At 35.3% G+C, this 20,557-nt stretch overlaps 1 protein-coding gene across 3 annotated transcripts in view; it reads right to left on the bottom strand.

Moving 5' to 3' along the window:
* SMAP1 (small ArfGAP 1) overlaps positions 1-20,557 on the bottom strand; it is a 183,043-nt gene that overhangs the window by 95,753 nt on the left and 66,733 nt on the right. For 2 of the 3 annotated variants that reach the window (XM_063096667.1, XM_063096668.1), the window contains exon 2: positions 19,920-20,053. In XM_063096667.1, coding sequence (XP_062952737.1) covers positions 19,920-20,053 — 134 coding nt within the window. Of the gene's footprint in view, positions 1-19,919; positions 20,054-20,557 lie in introns of those variants that run through there. The other variant, XM_063096669.1, reaches the window with a different exon arrangement.

Raw genomic sequence — 20,557 nt, 5'->3', positions numbered from 1 at the left:
ACATGCTTTCTCCATCTTTCTGCCTAGAAAGTCCTGTGCACACTTATGCTTAGTATGCTTTTAGTAATTCATAAACAAATAAAGGTTACTATAAAAATAGTAATAAGACATTTTTTAAATGTTAGAACTTACCATATGACCAGATACTGTAATATCAAAAAAAAGAAAAAAAGAAAAGAAAAAAAAGCCACCACTAAGTAAATGACTTGCTGAAGATCATCTACCATTTAGTTAATAGAGCAAGCACCAGAACTCAGTTCTACAGTCCCAGGCCAGTGCTTTAACTATGCCTTCTATCCTCTATCATTATTATATTCTCACACAAAGAAGAAAGAGTGACTACACCTCTAAAATACTATGGGCAATTAAATTAATAATAATAATTTCCAAGTGATCATATAATGAATACATATATGTATTCATTCAGTACCACCTAAAGATATCCTACTAAATACAGTACTTTAAATGGGAATGTAAGCCCTCATCTTCAAAGAGCTCATTATTTCTTTATACTCTCAGTTCTATCTGTATTAGACAGTATAGAATTAATAGTTAAATTAATGAAATACTTTCACTAAGTAACATCTTATAATTGTTCACTGCTTTGACCCAAGAACTATAGCCAGTTACTAGGAAAAAAATTCTAAAATATGTACCTTCAAAAAAAAAATTACCGACCTTATTAAAAGTACTACCTTAAAAAAAATTAACAAATCAAAAGAAAAAATTATACAGCACAATCTTCCACATTCAAATTCAAAATTTATGACTTTTTTTCCAAATGGATTGCTTAAAAATGCAAACCTCTTATTGAACTTCACAGATTAAATTCTGCTATAGACAGTATCACATTTCTTTCTTTACCTCACTCTTCACATGTATGCAATACGTAAGTCCAGTGCTGTAGGCAGCCCCCATTCTCTGATCTTTCATGACACATTTAATGATCCTGGTAAAGATTCAGCATAAATTGAATCTCAATCAACTTAAAAAGTTAAGTGTGTACATCAGGCCATAATTTGAGAAATCTTGTCAGCTTGACGGAATTATAATGAGCAATCTTCCCACAAAATAAGAAAAAAGTTGTTTGACCTGAGATTTTCTTGAATAAATGTGTACCAAGAACTGTGTACTAAAAGCTTATCATGTGCCTAGTTTGATGAGGCACCATGAAAATTTATGTAAGGGTCAAAAGCTTAAAGAGATTAAACAATGTTCTAACACATACAGATCAAATGTGCTTAAATCATGGGGTTTTCAAAATTAGCTATTTTTTAACTAGAATTTTATGCTATTAAATACTGCTTCTCACAGGAATTCCGTAACAGCAGAGACAGTGTTTGAAGTTCCTAGAATCTCCTCATAAAAAATAGAACAGCTGGATAGAAAAAACCAAAAACTTATGGACAATATTTACAACAAAACTAGGTGACTGATTATCCCCTCAAACCCCAAAATCCTATCAGGTAGCGACAAACCACTAACAACCACTAGACCTGCCTAATGCATGCAACTAATAAGGAGTTGGATGGATTTAAGAACAAAACACCAAAATATAAACTGGAAATCACAGTGAACCAATGTGAGAAAAGCACATGAAATTGAAAAGGATCTTTACCCACTCCAATAGCAAGTAAATGCAAACTGTCCACAATAAGCTTATAACAGGGGGAAACAGGCTAGCCCCTGTGAACTCTCATAACTAACCCCCAAGTGTCCCTTCAAGGACAAGGCCCAACACACTGAACAGAAACTCCTGTGAACTGACTCAAAATTGAGCAGGAAAAAAAATTCAGGAAGAGAAGGTACAGCTAAAAGTATGGAAAAGGAACATAGTAGGAAAGTTTCAGAAAGTAAGTGGCCTTATTTTTAAACATTACGTGAAAACAACTGGAGAGAGGTCAGTGGATTTAGAAAAGCTATCTTGAATATCGATTATTTCTAAAAGTAAAGGAAAACTAATATCACATAAAAATGATCAACAGAAAAGAATCCAGGTTAAATCTCATACAAAGTTACTATAAGAAAAATAAATTAATAAATAAGCAAAATAACATCTCTACAATGAAACCACACCAGAAAAAAATATGCTCATAAAACAGATCAAAGCTGTAAACTGTTACTACTTCAGAACGAGCTCAAAGACATATATGAGATGAAAGAACATATAAAATTAGTTAAAAGACAGGTGCAAATTATGAAAAAACACCTAAACTGAAAATCAGAAAATGAGAAATATTTGGAATTAAAATGACAATGCAGGTGAATTAAAAACAAAAGAAAAGATATTTCAAAAATGAATATTAAATAAAAAGGAATATGAGAAAAAATAAAGGCAACAAAAAATGGCCTAAGAAAAATGGAGAGGCAAAAGAAGAAAAAATTTTTGAATTAAAAAAAAAAGGATCAAAGAGAAAGTAACAAATGTTGGAGTTAAGCAATGAAGATCTATGGTACAAGTAAGAAGAGTTGTTTGAAGAAGAAAACTAAAACAAGAAAAGAGAATATTAAAAACTATAATTCAAAAAACACAGAAACAAAAAAAAATTTGAAAACACATATTAAAGGAGCAGATCGTATATAGGTAATTTTGCTTAAAAGAAACCCACTTCATATTTAAAAATACAGACAGCTTAAATGAAATTCTGCCATTTGCAGCTACATGGACGAGCTTGGAGAAACTTATGTTAAGTGAAATAAGCCAGGAACAGAGAGAGAAATACCACATGTTCTCATTCGTGTGGAAGCTAAAAAAGTTGATCTCATAGAAGTACAAAGTAGAACAGTGGTTACTAGAGACCGGTGGGGGGAAGGTAAAAGTGGAGATGGAAAGAGGGTGGTCAGTGAATACAAAATATTAGAGAGATGGGAAGAATGGGATCTAGAATTCTACAGTAATATAGGGAGACTACAGTGTACAACAAAGCACTGTGTATCTTTGAATAGCTAGTCATGATGGTGAATGTTCCTAACATAAAGAAGTGACAAATATTTGAGGTGACAGCTATACTAAGCACCCTGATATGATCACTGCACACAGTATGAATGTACCCAATCATCATATTGTACTCCATAAATATACATAATTATCGTGGGTCAATTAAGAAAAATAAATTAAAAAGAGAGAAGTAGAGATTAGAACAGTGATTACCAGAGGTAGGGAAATGGACAGGGGAAGGGCGTTGGCAGAACGGTACAAAGTTACAAAGTTACAGTTAGATAGGAAGAATAAGTTCTGGTGTCCTGGGATGACAATAGCTGATAATGTTGTATAGTATATTTATTAGTCCATTTCTGTCTCTAATAACAAAATATACAAACCTGGGTATTTTATAAAGAAAATGAAATTTATTGCTTACAGTTTCAGAGGCTAGGAAGTCCAAAGTCCAGGGAAGGCCTTGGTGGTGGCAACAGTGACCCAGGGGTCCCACGTGGCAGAAAATGGCAGAGCAGAGGAGACTAACCTCTCATCTGCTCTTCTTTTAAAGCTCTCAGAAACACACCCCTGACCACCGTTGTTAATCCATTCGCTGAGGCATGGGCCTACAATCTAATCACCTCTTCAAAGCGCTGCCTTTCAATTACCATAACAGGATTTCCCACCCTCAACAGTTACTATGGGGATTAAGCCTCGATGAGGTTGAGGGGCATCCAATCTACAGCAGTATATTTCAAGATAGCCAGAAAAGAGGATCTTGAATGTTATAACCACAAAGAAATGATAAATGTTGAGGTGACAGATGTGCTAACTATTCTGATAAGATCATTATACAATATATGCATGTACTGAAACAATAAATTGTACTTTATAAACATGTACAATGAAAAATTAAATCAAAATTTAAAAATACAAAAAAAACAAAACATAAAGATATAGATAGGTTAAACATAAGACCACAGAAAACACATACCATGCAAGCATTAAGCAAAAAAAATTGGCTACTGGTGAATGCATAACAACTGTGATACCTCTACACTACTGCTGTGCAACAAAAAGGTAATGTGAGCCAGTTATATCATTTTAAATTTTTTGGTAGACATTTAAAACAGAAAAAAACAGTTGGAATTAATTTTGATAATATATTTTATTGAGTATATCTTTCTCCTCTGCAGAACTCACATGAAAAACGTAATAACTTTTCTTACCTTCACCCAAGACTTAAAAATTAGTGTCAAGAAAGTTTGTTTTTTTTTTAAATACACTGATAATCTTATTACTTGCCAATAGCTAAGACAAAACCACGACAAAATGATCAAAGCAATATATTCTTGGATCCTGCTCCAAGTAAAACAAACCTGAATGACTCATGTAAAATTTAAGTTTCGACTGCCTATTAGAATTCTAGATTATCTCTTGTTCCAGTTTTTATTTTTTAAAGATGGCAGAGATACCTACCACACAGGAATGCCATACTTCAACTGTCAAATCATTTTATTTGACAAAATTTAAATGCTTCTAAATAATAAAATTTATCATAACTTTACCTGAAATATACTATGTCAGAGAGTCAAAGAGCTGAAAACTTCTTTAGCCACCTTCATGCTCTATATACACCTTCATCCCCTACCTCTTATGATCGTTTACGTCCCAATTTTACCATTGAAGATGGGCACAACATGACCACTAACATTAAGAAGTACCTGTAATTTTAGTTGCTTCAATACTCTTTTGCCTATTCTCCTTGTATTTGGCCTAACTGATTAGGAATTCAAGTTGAGGCCACAGAATACAGCAAACCTTACTGATGAAGACTGGTGAAAACTCATGATTTTGGCTTCTACAGGAAATATTTTTTCTAAGAAAGATCGAAAGTTTAAATTAAGAAACACAAGTCAATAATATGACATATCTAATGCTAAGTTAAGCTAAAGGCTGCCAAGGTACTACACATTTGGTTGTTCTAGGAATAACTAGGTTATAATAGAAATCTATATTTATTTAGCTAGTGATCTTTTTCCTTATAATAGAAAATATGAACAGCAAACGTGTGTTCAAAAATATTTCTTTCAATTTCGGAAAGAACATCTTTCAAATTTAACCTAAGAATATTGTAACATTCTTTTGAATTATTCGAGAGTGCAGAAAACCTTTAACCTCTGAGATTAAATTTGACTTTTGGGAAAAATTTGAATCACACTGCTAACCATGAAATATGACTTTTATTTAAAGGTAAGTAATAAAAATGTTTTTTGAATTGCTGTGGTAACAAAAAGGACTGAACATATAATCAAAGAATCTCAAGAACAAAAGAGAATCCACATAAACTACTCCCCATCTGCACATTAAATGCTTAAATCCCAGGTACATATTTCTAAGTGGGTGTCCAGACTCCTCAAATCATTCCAAGTAACGGTAAACTCAGTACCTTCCAGGGCAATCAACTTCATTTTTGAATGGTTTGAAATATTAGAAAATACTGCCTTTCGAGTACTTGCATATATTTAATACCTTCGAACTTTCACATGTTGCTTGAACTTATACTCCCTAGGGCTGCTGTATTTTTTTTTTTTTTTTTTTTGGTCGATATACATTGTGGCTGATTATTGCTCCCCATCACCAAAACCGCCCTCCCTCCGCCCTCCCCACCACACCCCCAACAATGTCCTTTCTGTTTGCTTGTCATATCAACTTCAAGTAATTGTGGTTGTTATATCTTCTTCCCCCCTCCCCCGGTTTTGTGTGTGTGTGTGTGTGTGTGTGTGTGTGTGTGTGTGTGTGTGTGTGTGTGTGTGAGTGAACTTATTTATTCATTTTTATCTCCCACCAATAAGTGAGAACATGTGGTATTTCTCTTTCTGTGCCTGACTTGTTTCACTTAATAAAATTCTCTCAAGGTCCATCCATGTTGTTGCAAATGGCAGTATTTCATTCGTTTTTATAGCTGAGTAGTATTCCATTGTGTAGATATACCACATTTTCCGTATCCACTCATCTGATGATGGACATTTGGGCTGGTTCCAACTCTTGGCTATTGTAAAGAGTGCTGCGATGAACATTGAGGAACAGGTATACCTTTGACTTGATGATTTCCATTCCTCTGGGTATATTCCCAACAGTGGGATAGCTGGGTCGTTTGTTAGATCTATCTGCAATTGTTTCAGGAACTTCCATACCGTTTTCCATAGAGGCTGCACCATTTTGCAGTCCCACCAACAATGTATGAGAGTTCCTTTTTCTCCGCAACCTCGCCAGCATTTATTGTTCAGAGTCTTTTGGATTTTAGCCATCCTAACTGGGGTGAGATGGTATCTCAGTGTGGTCTTGATTTGCATTTCCCGGATGCTGAGTGATGTTGAGCATTTTTTCATATGTCTGTTGGCCATTTGTATGTCTTCCTCAGAGAAATGCCTACTTAGCTCTTTTGCCCATTTTTTAATTGGGTTGCTTGTTTTCTTCTTGTAAAGTTGTTTGAGTTCCTTATATATTCTGGATATTAATCCTTTGTCAGGTGTATATTTTGCAAATATTTTCTCCCACTCTGTTGGTTGTCTTTTAACTCTGTTAATTGTTTCTTTTGCTGTGCAGAAGCTTTTGAGTTTGATATAGTCCCATTTGTTTATTTTTCCTTTGGTTGCCCGTGCTTTTGGGGTCGTATTCATGAAGTCTGTGCCCAGTCCTATTTCCTGAAGTGTTTCTCCTATGTTTTCTTTAAGAAGTTTTATTGTCTCAGGGTGTATATTTAAATCCTTAATCCATTTTGAGTTGATTTTAGTATACGGTGAGAGGTATGGATCTAGTTTCATTCTCCTGCATATCGATATCCAGTTATCCCAGCACCACTTGCTGAAGAGGCAGTCCCTTCCCCAGTGAATAGGCTTGGTGCCTTTGTCAAAGATCAGATGGCAGTAAGTGTGTGGGTTGATTTCTGGATTCTCTATTCTATTCCATTGGTCAGTGTGTCTGTTTTTATGCCAGTACCATACTGTTTTGGTTATTATAGCTTTGTAGTATAGCTTAAAGTCAGGTAGTGTTATGCCTCCAGCTTTATTTTTTTTGCTCAGCATTGCTTTGGCTATGCGTGGTCTTTTATTGTTCCATATAAATGTCTGGATAGTTTTTTCCATTTCTGAGAAAAATGTCTTTGGAATTTTGATGGGGATTGCATTGAATTTGTATATCACTTTGGGTAGTATGGACATTTTCACTATGTTGATTCTTCCAATCCAAGAGCACGGGATATCTTTCCATCTTCTTCTATCCTCTCTAATTTCTCTCAGCAGTGGTTTGTAGTTCTCATTATAGAGATTTTTCACAACCTTGGTTAACTCAATTCCTAAGTATTGTATTTTTTTGGTGGCTATTGTAAATGGGCAGGCTTTCTTGATTTCTCGTTCTGCATGTTCACTATTGGAGAAAAGAAATGCTACTGATTTTTGTGTGTTGATTTTGTATCCTGCTACTGTGCTGAAATCATTTATCAATTCCAAGAGTTTTTTTGTAGAGGTTTTAGGCTGTTCAATATATAGGATCATGTCATCTGCAAACAGGGACAGTTTGACTTCATCTTTTCCAATCTGGATGCCCTTTATTTCCTTCTCTTGTCTGATTGCTCTGGCTAGTACTTCCAACACTATGTTGAATAGGAGTGGTGGGAGTGGGCATCCTTGTCTAGTTCCTGTTCTTAAAGGAAAAGCTTTCAGCTTTTCCCCATTCAGGATGATATTGGCAGTGGGTTTGGCATATATGGCTTTAATTATGTTGAGATACTTTCCCTCTATACCTAACTTATAGAGGGTCTTTGTCATGAATGAGTGCTGAACTTTATCAAATGCTTTTTCAGCATCTATAGAGATGATCATATGGTCCTTGTGTTTGAGTTTATTAATATGGTGTATCACATTTATTGAGTTGCGTATGTTGAACCAACCTTGCATCCCTGGGATGAATCCCACTTGATCGTGATGAATAATTTTACGTATGTGTTGCTGTATTCTGTTTGCTAGTATTTTAGTGAGGATTTTTGCATCTATATTCATCAAGGATATCGGCCTGTAGTTTTCTTTTTTGGTTATATCTTTACCTGGTTTTGGTATCAGGATGATGTTTGCTTCATAGAATGAGTTTGGGAGATTTGCGTCCATTTCAATCTTTTGGAATAGTTTGTAAAGAATCGGTGTCAATTCCTGTTTGAATGTTTGGTAAAATGCTGCTGTGAATCCATCTGGTCCTGGGCTTTTCTTTGTTGGGAGCCTTCTGATAACAGCTTCAATCTCCTTTATTGTTATTAGTCTGTTCAAATTTTCTACGTCTTCATGGTTCAGTTTTGGGAGCTTGTGTGTGTCCAGAAATTTATCCATTTCCTCCAGATTTTCAAATTTGTTGGCGTATAGTTGTTTATAGTAGTCTCGAATGATTCCTTGTATTTCAGATGAATCAGTTGTGATATCGCCTTTTTCATTTCTAATTTTTGTTATTTGAGTCTTCTCTCTTCTTTTTTTTGTTAGCCATGCTAACGGTTTGTCAATTTTATTTATCTTTTCAAAAAACCAACTTTTTGATTCATTGATCCTTTGAATTCTTTTTTGGTTTTCAATTTCATTCAGTTCTGCTCTGATCTTAATGATTTCTCTCCGTCTGCTAACTTTAGGTTTGGATTGTTCTTGTTTTTCTAGTTCTTTAAGGTGAAATGTTAGGTTGTTCACTTGCCATCTTTCCATTCTTCTGAAGTGAGCGTTTAATGCAATACATTTCCCCCTCAATACTGCTTTTGCAGTATCCCACAGATTTTGGTATGATGTATCATTGTTTTCATTAGTTTCAATAAATTTTTCGATTTCCTGCTTGATTTCTTCTTGGACCCATATGTCATTAAGTAGAATGCTGTTTAATTTCCATGTGTTTGTATGGTTGCCAGAGTTTTGTTTGTTATTAATTTCTAGTTTTAATCCATTGTGGTTTGAGAAGATACATGGGATAATTCCAATTTTTTTGAATTTTTTGAGACTTGATTTGTGACCTAATATGTGATCTATCCTGGAGAATGATCCATGTGCTGATGAGAAGAATGAATATTCTGAGGTTGTTGGATGGAATGTTCTGTAGATATCTGCCAATTCCAATTGGTCTAGAGTCTTGTTTAGATCTTGTGTTTCTCTACTGATTCTTTGCCTAGATGATCTGTCTAATATTGACAGTGGGGTGTTCAGGTCCCCTGCTATTATGGTATTAGTGTCTATTTCCTTCTTTAGGTCTAATAGAGTTTGTTTTATAAATCTGGCTGCTCCAACATTGGGTGCATACATATTTATGATTGTTATGTCTTCTTGATGGATCAGTCCTTTTATCATTAAGTAGTGTCCCTCATTGTCTCTTTTTATGGTTTTTAGTTTAAAGTCTATTTTGTCAGATATAAGAATAGCTACTCCAGCTCGTTTTTCTTTTCTGTTTGCATGGTAAATCTTTTTCCATCCTTTCACTCTTAGTCTATGTGAATCTTTAAGGGTGAGGTGGGTCTCTTGTAGGCAGCATATAGTTGCGTCCTCCTTTTTGATCCAGTCAGCCAGTCTGTGTCTTTTGATTGGGGAATTTAAGCCTTTTACATTAAGAGTTGTTATTGAAAGGTGTTGATTTATTCCTAGCATTTTATTGGTTGTTTGGTTGTCTTAGGTGTCTTTTGTTCCTTGCTTTCTGATTTACTGTTTGGTTTCTGTGTTTGTTGGTTCCTTAGGTTGTAGATAGCGTTTTTGTTTGCTTGTTTTCTCTTCATGAATGCCATTTTTATTATACTAGTGGGTATTGATTTTTCTTGGGTTTTTATGGCAGTGGTAGTTATTTTTCAGGAACCAAACCCAGTACTCCCTTGAGGATTTCTTGTAAGGGTGGTCATGTGGTAGTGACCTCCCGCAGTTTTTGTTTGTCTGAGAAATATACTATTTGCCCTTCATTTTGGAAGGATAGCCTTGCAGGGTAGAGTATTCTTGGCTGGCAATCTTTGTCTCTTAGTATTTTGAAAATATCATCCCATTCCTTTCTAGCTTTTAGGGTTTGTGATGAAAAGTCTGATGTTAGCCTGATTGGGGCTCCCCTATAGGTGATTTGACGCTTCTCTCTTGCAGCTTTTAAGATTTTCTCTCTTTGTCTCTGAGTTTTGCCAATTTGACTATGACATGTCTTGGAGAAGGCCTTTTTGGGTTGAATACTTTTGGAGATTGTTGAGCTTCCTGGATCTGAAGATCTGTGATTTTTCCTATACCTGGGAAGTTTTCTGCCACTATTTTGTTGAATATGTTTTCAATGGAATCTCCATTTTCCTCCCCTTCTGGAATACCCATGACTCGGATATTTCAGCACTTAAGGTTGTCTAATATCTCTCAGATTTTCTTCAATGTCCTTGATTCTTTTTTCTTTCTTTTTGTCTGCTTGTGTTATTTCAAATAGCCCATCTTCAAGTTCAGAGGTTCTCTCTTCAACTTCGACAAGCCTGCTGGTTAAACTCTCCATTGTGTTTTTTATTTCGCTGAATAACTTCTTCAGTTCAGCAAGTTCTTCTCCGTTTTTTTTTCAGGACATTGATTTCCTTGTACTTTTCCTCTTTCAGATCCTGTATACTTTTCCTCATTTCATTATGATGTCTAGCTGAGTTTTCTTGTATCTCATTCAGTTTCCTTAGAATTATCACTTGAAATTCCTTGTCAGTCATTTCAAGGGCTTCTTGTTCTATAGGATCTAGAGTTTGAGATTTATTAACTTTTGGTGGTGTACTTTCTTGATTTTTTGTATTTCTGGTATCTTTTTTTTGATGTTTATTCATTGTGGCAGGGGGTTTCACAGTCCACTGGTTTGAGACTATTGACTAACTAAGATGTTGCTGTGGTTGCCAATTTGGTATGGCTACCTCCGTGACTGCTCAGTTGGCCTCTAGTGCCTTGTGTGTATGGTTGCCTCGGGTCTTGGGCCTCTCCGGGGAGCCACCTTTCTGGTCAGCTTGGTCTCTGCTGGGCTGCTGGATCACGTACCACAGGGTGTGTGATCTCTGTTGAGCTTTCACTTCCCGTGCAGGACTTCTCCCTGTTCCGTGTGCTCTGGCCCAGGCTGTTGGATCGTGCAGTGGCGACCCCACAGGGTGTGTGGTTTCTGTCGAGTCTCCGCCTTCCTCGCCGCACGTCTCCCCACTCTGTGTGCACTGGGCTGGGCTGGGACGTGTCTTCTGCAACCCTCGTCTATCAGCTGGGCCTTCAAGACCCTGATCGGCACCGCCTCGCCCAGGAAGTCTACCAGGTTTCTGCTAGGCACAGACAACCGGTCGCTCTAGGTGCCTTTGTAGCACTGTAGATCTTTCTCGGGACTTGTTCACCTTTGTATCCCCCCCGGCATGGACCGAGTCTAGCGCCCGCCTGCAATCAGCTCTCCGGCAGGTTCAAGCGGACCTGGGAACTCTCCTACCACACTATTCCCAACCAGAAATTGGTTAGGCGTTTTTCCGAACTGGTGGCCGCAGGGATGGTATCTGCCTCCCAGTAACAGGAAGTTTACCTGGGGCCGGAGTCCAGGGTGTGGTGGAGTGACAGTCGGCCCCGCCCGTACTTCCTTGCCCTCCCGACACTGGCCTGGGACGCCCCACGCCACCAGCCCCGCCAGAGAACCATGGAGGGAGCGGGAGGGGAGGCCAGCCCACAGGCCCCGGGAAGCCCAACGCTGGGGCAAGCAAGTGGGAAGGCTCAGAGAGGAGCCAAGCCGGGCAGAGCTGCCAGCACCTTGGAAAATGGAGGCAGCCCCGGGGCGGTGAGTGGCCTGGTGATGCAGGCAGAAGCTGGGTGGGCATCGGCCCCCCGCTGCTGTATTTTTGTAATTTTAAAAGGATTCAGGAACATGGGGAGAAAAGGAGAAATTGATAAATGAAAAAGGATACCATATAAAAAATGCAGAATAAATTGGGGGAAAATGCTTGATATTTTTCTTTTTCTCCATCCCCCATTCATTTCTGAGGATAGTAAGCATTATCTCACAGAATTTCATCAAACCAAAGATTAACCTCAGCATGCCTTTAAAAAAATTGAGTACATACTGTGTTCCTAGCCATCACAAGGGCTACACAGACCCATATAATAAAGTTTCTAACTTCTAGAAGCTTACACTTTAGTTAAACAGATATGTACAGAAGTAAATAACAATATATGGTAGTAGATAATTAAGCACAAACTATACACAGAAGGTTTTATTAAGTAGAGATTTAAGCTGGGCTTTAAAGAATGGGAAGGATTTAGTTTGCCAGAAGGAATATACAAATAACAAGGACAACAGTGGAACCAAAACAAAAACAAAAACACAAGAACACCATCAGATTCTTTCAGCAGGAAGATCTGTATGTATGGCCAAAGCTATCTGTTGTAAAACATCTGGAGTAAGGTCAAAGACAGTAAGATAAAGCCAGAAGGCAAAGGTGTCTTAATACCAATTTAAAGAAAATAAAACTTATGATTCTCATAGGAGAACCAATCAATGCGAATCTCTTAGAAGTAAAATGACCAAATCAATGTTCTAGGAAGATTATTCTGAATGTGCTATGTAAAATAGATGGAGAGGTGACAGTGATGAGAACATCAGGAATAAACTAAAGCTTGGACATGGTAAGAGAAATGAGAATAGAAAGCAGCAGAAGCAACAAAAGAATTAAGAACTGATGAAATACAGAAGCACAACAGAGAAAGGAGTAAGAACCATAGAACACTACAAGATTTTAAGATTCACTGGAACAATGACATTAACTAAGAAAGCAAGCTAACCTAGACAACAAAATCAATATTTTAATTTTAGATTTGTCAAGTTATAAGTAAAATAAAGACATCTACCAAACTTAATATTTACAAATGCTACACATTAATAACTAGCACTATAGCCACATTTATTTCCCACACTGAAACACTGAAACAATTCCATAAATCGTTTTTTGCTGTTTCCACATGGAACGTATAAAGGTTTGATTGATACTGCTACAGAGCAACAGTTAATTCTAATATTCCATTCTTTACTCATCTCAAACGGATAATGTTATCTGTGGGGAAAAAAATCTATGCCTGGTCATAGCTAGTCCTTTCTTTTAACTTCAGTCATTCCATTAACAGCCAGCTTTCTTTAAAAAGCATTTTTCACAAAGCAACAAGATTTTTAATAAATTCACAGGAGTTACTGAATATACAAAAATGAGTAGAAAATGTAAAATTATGTTGAGATTCCAAAGCCATGGCTAACTCTAGACTCAAAGAACATACGAGGAGTCTTCAAAAAGTTCACGGAAAATGTGTACTATTAAAAAAAAAAACTATGCACAAATTTCAAAAATTTTTTGCACCAAAATAAACTCATACTAATTCGTTATGATATGTCTGAACAGGATCTAGTTTGAAGCACATCAGTTTGAAAAGAGCCCCTATCAAACCTACATGAATTCTGTAACTGAAGCAAGAACGAACATCAAATTGATGGTGAAGCTTTGCGGGGAGGAGGAATGGTGAAATCTTTGATGCTTTACAAAAAGTTTATAGGGATAATGCCCCAAAGAAATCAACAGTTTGCAAATGGAGAACTCATTTTAAGAAGGGACAAGACAATGCTACATAGAAAACCCACAGCAGCAGACCATCCACATCAATTTGCAAGGAAAAAATTAATCTTGTTCATGCCCTAATTGAAGAGGACTGCTGATTAAAAGCATAAACAATAGTCAACACCATAGACATCTCAATTGGTTCAGCTTACACAATTCTGACTGAAAAACTAAAGTTGAGCAAACTTTCTGCTTGATAGGTTCCAAAACTGTTGTACCCAGATCATCTACAGACAAGAACAGAGTTTTCAATGGCAATTTTAAACAAGTGAGATCAAGATCCTGAAGCATTTCTTTGAAAAACTATAACAGGAGATGAAACATGACTTTACCAGTACAATCCTAAAGACAAAGAACAATCAAAGTCAGGACTACCAAGAGGTGGAATTGACCCAGTCAAAGCAAAAGTGGACTAGTCAAGAGCAAAGGTCATGGCAACAGTTTTTTGGGATGCTCAAGGCATTTTGCTTCCTGACTCTCCAAAGGGCCGAAGAATGATGACATCTGCTTATTATGAGAGAGTTTTGCAAAAGTCAGCCAAAGTTTTAGAAGAAAAATGCCCAGGAAAGCATCACCAGAGAGTGCTCATCACACAAGGCTTCTGCTCATTCCTCTCATCAAACAAGGGCAATTTTGTGAGAGGAAATCATTAGGCATCCACCCTACAGTCCTGATTTGGCTCCTTCTGACTTTTTGTTTCCTTATCTTAAAAAATCTTTAAAGGGCACCCATTTTTCTTCAGTTAATAATGTAAAAAGTAGTGCATTCTCATGGTTAAATTCCCAGGACCCACAGTTCTTCAGGGATGGACTAAACAGCAAGTATCATCACTTACAAAAGTATCTTGAACTTGATGGAGCTTATGCTGAAATAAAAAGTTTATATTTTGGGGGCCAGCCCCATGGCTCACTTGGGAGTGCAGCGCTGGTAGTGCCGATTGGATCCTACATAGGGATGGCTGGTGCACTCACTGGCTGAGCGTGGTGCAGACCACACCGTGCCAAGGGTTACGATCCCCTTACCAGTCATAAAAAAAAAAAAGGTTTATATTTTTTATTTTTATCTTTTAATTCCATTTTTCCAAGAACTTTTTGAAGTCAACTTCTATACTTAAAATGAATGCTTAGGAAAATTACAAATTATTTCACACCAAGTATTTGCAACATTTCTTAAGAATAACAAATACATGAACACCAAAGGCCTCTAGCAGCAATCTGAAAATAGGACTGCAATTCATTGTCCTACTGGAAATCACCACTGGAAAGAGGAAGAGAATCATCTATACAGAAAAATAACATCTGAATTCACGAGAGTAAATGAGTTTTCCTACAGAAAACAACAAAAGAATAAAAAAACTTAAGACAAAACTATAGAAAAATCTCCAGATAGGAGGGAAAAGCAGAAAAAGAAATAAAAAATATAGTGACTAAATAAAACAACAAAATAAAATTTAAAAAGTGTGATAATAACATTAGCTTCATTTATAAAGAAGAATAAACTTCAAGAAAGCAGTAGTTAGTGTCCAGTGAAGCAAAAAGATCAAGGAGGAGGAGGATGGAGAGTTGGATTGGGCCATTAGGAGTAACTAGATTTCTTTGAGAGGGCAAAATCAGTAGAAAGGTGAAAACAGAAACGAGTTAGTATAGGCAAAAGCAAGATAAAAAAAAATGAAATAGCAGGTAAAGACCTTGCTCAAGAAATCCAGCTGTTAAAAGATAAGAACTAGTCCCTAGAAGACAGGACTGGCACATGGCAAGAACTTAATAGTGCTTACTGGCTGAATAATCAAACAAATGAACAAATGAGTATAGCAAAGTCAGGAGCTGCATGTTGGGGAAATGAAGGGTATGAAAGAGGCTCTTCTCTGAAGGAAGGAAAGAGAAAACATGTTTCAAAGAAGAAGAAAGAGTTTAAAAATGCCCTGAAGTGAATAAAATTTTTTTAATTAGGTGGCAAAGCAGGAAGCAAGGCTGAGAATGAAAATAAAAGCAGAGATACTAGTACTCACTACCTTCCTCCATGCCTTCCTCTCAATCAAGAAACAAAAAGCTGGAGGTCAAAGAAACATTCAGAGGTTGGACAGACAGAAAAAAAGAGGGAGAAAAGCTTTTACTCTCTTGTTATAATGATAAATTAGGTTGAGAAGAGAGCTGGGTTTAAAGATACTTTCCTTCTATCCCAAAATGTAATTGAAGCTAAAGTAAAAATTGTAAAGTTACAGAGGAAGGAAAATGTTGAAGGCAAATTCACTAAAGATAAGTCATATGCCTATGCAGACTAGGCAATTTCAAACATAAAGTTCCCCAGTGTGTATTTTATAAACGAATAAATTTTGATTGTGTGGGCCTGGTGTTTCCAAGAAAATACTAAGTAACATCAATAAATGACACTAGTAAATAGTAAACAAAGAGTTTGTGAGAGAAGATTACTACAAGATTTATAGATACATAAAGTACTAAATAAAAATGGTCCAAAGTTTATCAAGATAAATACCAAATATATGGAGTATATTTTCCAATATGGACAAGGTCTCACTAAGAGGTTTTATTCAGCAGTACAAATTTCAAGTGAGCTAAGAAACTTGGAAGTATAAGCAATGTTCCTCTATAATGAAGACAAGATTTTATTCAATTTTATTCCTTCAATGCAGACACTGAAGTCATTAGAATGAATAATTAAGAAATCCTAAATAATGCAGAAAAATTATAATCAAGACTTGAGGTTAATGAGCCAGTACCAAATAAAATATAAAAGCTATAGTATTTATAACAGTATAAAAAATTGGATTCTTTCCAAAAATCTGACTAGTACCTGACAATAAACCCAAGATCAGACATTTATTTAATCTAGCCATAAACCACATTAAAAGAAAGAATTTTAAGATTTTTTTAAGGTGAATAACTTCATTTCTAAACTAATAAAAATCAAAATAACTTTTGGTAGACAAATCATGTTCTTTTAAACACAAGCATACAACAATTTCTAACATAGCTATGCATATAGGGTAGATATTCTAAAAACTGAAAAACACACATAACACATACATAAATGACTAATAAAAACATGGCACGTATAATATCAGATGATAAGTAATCCTGAGGCCAAACTTAGTAACTAGTTACATTTTACAGAATCACAAAAATAAAAGATCCTTCTTATTTAATAGTTTGACTGGGCTCAGAGATTAAATCACATTTCCACATTTACTAATAAAAGATCTTTTAAAAAGTAGAACAAAAACTTAAGTGTCATCTTCAAAAATCAGAAACATGATTATCTTGAAATGTTAGGTGTGATCGTAGGGGAAGACATAGAGTAGAACTAAATGCACTAAAAGTATTTGTTACTTCTGTAAATAAATACTTCCCAAGCTTTTTTTATATCAAAGAAATTTTTATAAAATATTATATGAATATGGAACACTAAATCACATTGTAATCATTGCTTCTCCTAATCTGAATTAAGAATCCAAGTTAACAGGAACAAACTCCAAACCTAAGGGGATAGAAATCAGTGTTGTGTTTGCCCCTAAGGGACTTAACTGGAAATTGGCACAAGGGAACTTTCTAGGGTGATGGGAATACTCTATCCTCATTGGTGTGTTGCTGAGATCTGTGAATTGTTCTCTCTGTAATTCTACCTCAATTTTTTAAAAAGGTAATAAATAAATAAAATGCCAAGGTATAGAATTGGATTATATGGATTATACCTACCACCACAGGAAATAGGATATGTTTAAATCTGAATAAGGAGCAACTTCAATAGACAACTGATGTGATTATCTAACCAAACATCTCAAAATGCCTTAACATCCAATACTACTAAAGATGAAATAAATATTCTCAAAAAGAAATTCATTTATACTCAATAATACCACACAATGGATCGATTTGTTTATTTATTCAGTAGTACATTTAGCAACCAATCCATCACAAAAGATTAATTGGAAAGCTAAACTTCTTAAGATCAGAAAGATATTAAGGCAGCAAACTGAGGATTATACATAACGAGCAAATGGACTAACATTACTACTAACAAGCTAATATTTAATGAGAATTTAAAATATGCCAGGTACTATGATAAATGCTTCACCCACATTAATTTATTTGATCCTTCCAGCAACCTACAGAAGTAGGCACTATTACTATTCTCACTTTACAGATGAAGAAACGGAGGCACTCTAAGGTTACGTATCCTGTTGAAATCACATAGGTCTAACTCTGGCAGTCTGACTCTATAGACAACCTTCTTAAACACTTTATTCTACCGCTTCTCTAGAATCAGTTGCCTTGAAATTTTCTAGGCTGCAATAAAGATCATGCTCTATAGTTTGGAATTTAGGGGTCTTCACCAATTACTCACTTACTTATACTGCATAACAGCCTCAGAACAATTTTTAAACAACAACACTGGCTTTACTTGCAAGTATTTACAAGGCCCACCACAAGAATATTGGGTGGTCCATCTGTCTATGTGATTAGGCTTCTCTGTTTTTTATTTTTAAGTAAAACTTTATTGCCTACTCATTTAATTTCTGAGTGATACATCCTAATTTTCTCATTATGGCACACCTAAAAGAGATCTATGGAATAAGGAGCCAAACAGAACATTCTCTGGTGACAAGTACTAATCAAAGTCTTGCATTTCAAAATAATAATTCTTATTTGAAGAAGTTGACAGATGAAAACAAGCAAATTGTATTGAAATACAATTTCAAATATTGTACATTACTTAATAATTATTTTTAAAATCCTTACATTTTTAATAATTCATTATCTTGCCATGTACCTGTTATCTATTCCACAGAAAACAAGTGAACTGCAACCCTCTGCTTGAGAAGCTCTGCTCTAAGCTATACAGCTGCCCACCTCAAAATAACCTGCTATTCAATTCCTCTCAACGGCCTAGTTGAGAAAAATTCAGTTCTGGAGAACTGAATTGTCCAGGGATTCCATGTTTTGTCCTTAGTTTGAAATGAATCATTTCAAAGGTAATATACTTAGTCCTGAATGTTTTGTATCTCCATAACACACTACAAACACCAAGTTATATTTTCAAGATGCACCTCACATTTTCTTAAAAAAAACTTAAACAACATCATGAAATCTGTTACCACGCAGGCGACAGAGTTATCATTAAGAACACTGCCTTATATGAAGTGTTCTAAAGCTCTGCTTCTTTGATGTTACTAGTATTATGGTTTTCTCCTCAAAGATCTTTTTCTTTAGCATATATATATTCATGGGGTACAGAGATGACTATCAGTATCTGTGTACAGTATGTACTGATCAAATCAATATTACTAGCATGTTTGTCATTACAAATCTTAAAAATACAAAAATGGTCATATTTCCTTTTCTGCTCTAACCAGCAAAAAGTTCAAGCTAATTTAAGAGTGGAAAAAATATTATTATGCTTGACTTTACAGCCCGAAGATCTCTATTGTTTCTACCCTTACCTTACTCCATCCTAGCAAATTTGTGTTGTTTTTTTCTGATTCTGAGGTATGCATGCATATCACTGAGGTTCAACCACATATATTTATATATGTAGTACTTCATACTGACTAAAAGTAATTTCAAAAAGCCATTTAAAAAGTAGTGTAATTCCACTGTGAATTACAAAATAAGGCCAGTAGAAGTAATCATTTCTACCTTAGCAGCCAACTTTTAGGATTAGAAAGATTTTGAGAATTTAAGACTGTCATACTGGAAAAATGGCAAACCCTTAAAATTACAAATTTATCTCTAACAAAGCTAAACCACTCTCAACAAGTTTAAATTGGTCAAAAGAATATTTGCTCACCGGGTTTTCTTAGTTATTAGGTCCTGCCTGAAAATCAAGAACATCTCTGTACAGAAGGGAAAACCTTCAAGTCATTTTTAGGCTAGAGACAGATTTTTCTTTATCTTTACCCAGGCTCCCTCTACTGTCAAGAAAATAAAACAAGTTATAAAATTATACCAGCAAATTTTATCAACTTAAGAAAACTATTTTTTAAATACTTCAAAATCAACATTTTAGATAAAAACAGATTAAAAACTGACTTTACTATAGACCCAAGAAGAAATAAACATCTATGAATTGACAATTCAATAACATTCAAATTTTATATGTGGCACAAGCCATTTCAATACACTACTTTTCAGTGTTAATCCTTTTTATTTATTTATTTGTTTGTTTGTTTGTTTGTTTGTTTGTTTGTTTATTTTTCTTTCTGGCCAGCATGGGGATCCTTGATCTTGGTGTTACTAACACCATGCTCTAACCAAGCTAACTGACTAGCCCTCAGTGTTACTCCTTAGCTGCAAGAAGGGTTAAATATTTTTAAATTATTTTAAGTAGTTTTAATTTCTTGGTAAAATAAATGTTTACCTGTATCTGTTCTGGTGTCCATTGGTCTAGGTTAACTGACTTGACCCTGGATATATGAACCCCAAGATTTCTATGAATTCCAGCACATCTGATGCAAATAAACACACCAATATTCCAGGAAGCCCATCGGGGACCTAATTAAGCAGAGGAAACAAAAGAAAGCAAGTATTAAAAACTAAAATAAACATCATGACAGCATATTAGAAGTATTCTGGTTAGTACAATTATAATAGAAGCTTACAGAAATCACATGCTCAAATTTTCAAATGGTACTACCAACAGCTTATTAAGAAGACATATGCCTTGGCTGCTCTAAAAAATTTAAAACCAACCTTTAAGGACCTTAATGATTTTACTGATTTTGCTTTCCTAGAAACTTTCCCCAAATCTGTCTAAGTTTTTAAAACTAATTTACATCAACAGTTTATTCACTCAGCATATTTGAACCACAAGTAGTTAATACCCTACAATAAAAAGTTCTTTATTAAATGCATGAGATATTGCTTAAAAGATTAACAACAAATAAAAATCAAAAACATTTAAAAAATAAACCTAGAAATTAATTAAGAAAAGGATAACCAATCCAATAGAAAATAGGCAAAAAGATATGAACTGGTAATTCACAGAAGAAATGTATG

Source organism: Cynocephalus volans, chromosome 5 (genome assembly GCF_027409185.1).
Source record: "Cynocephalus volans isolate mCynVol1 chromosome 5, mCynVol1.pri, whole genome shotgun sequence".
Classification (NCBI taxonomy): domain Eukaryota; kingdom Metazoa; phylum Chordata; class Mammalia; order Dermoptera; family Cynocephalidae; genus Cynocephalus; species Cynocephalus volans.
Note: the sequence above shows the minus strand (reverse complement) of the source record. Positions and strands in the feature narration are given on the sequence as shown.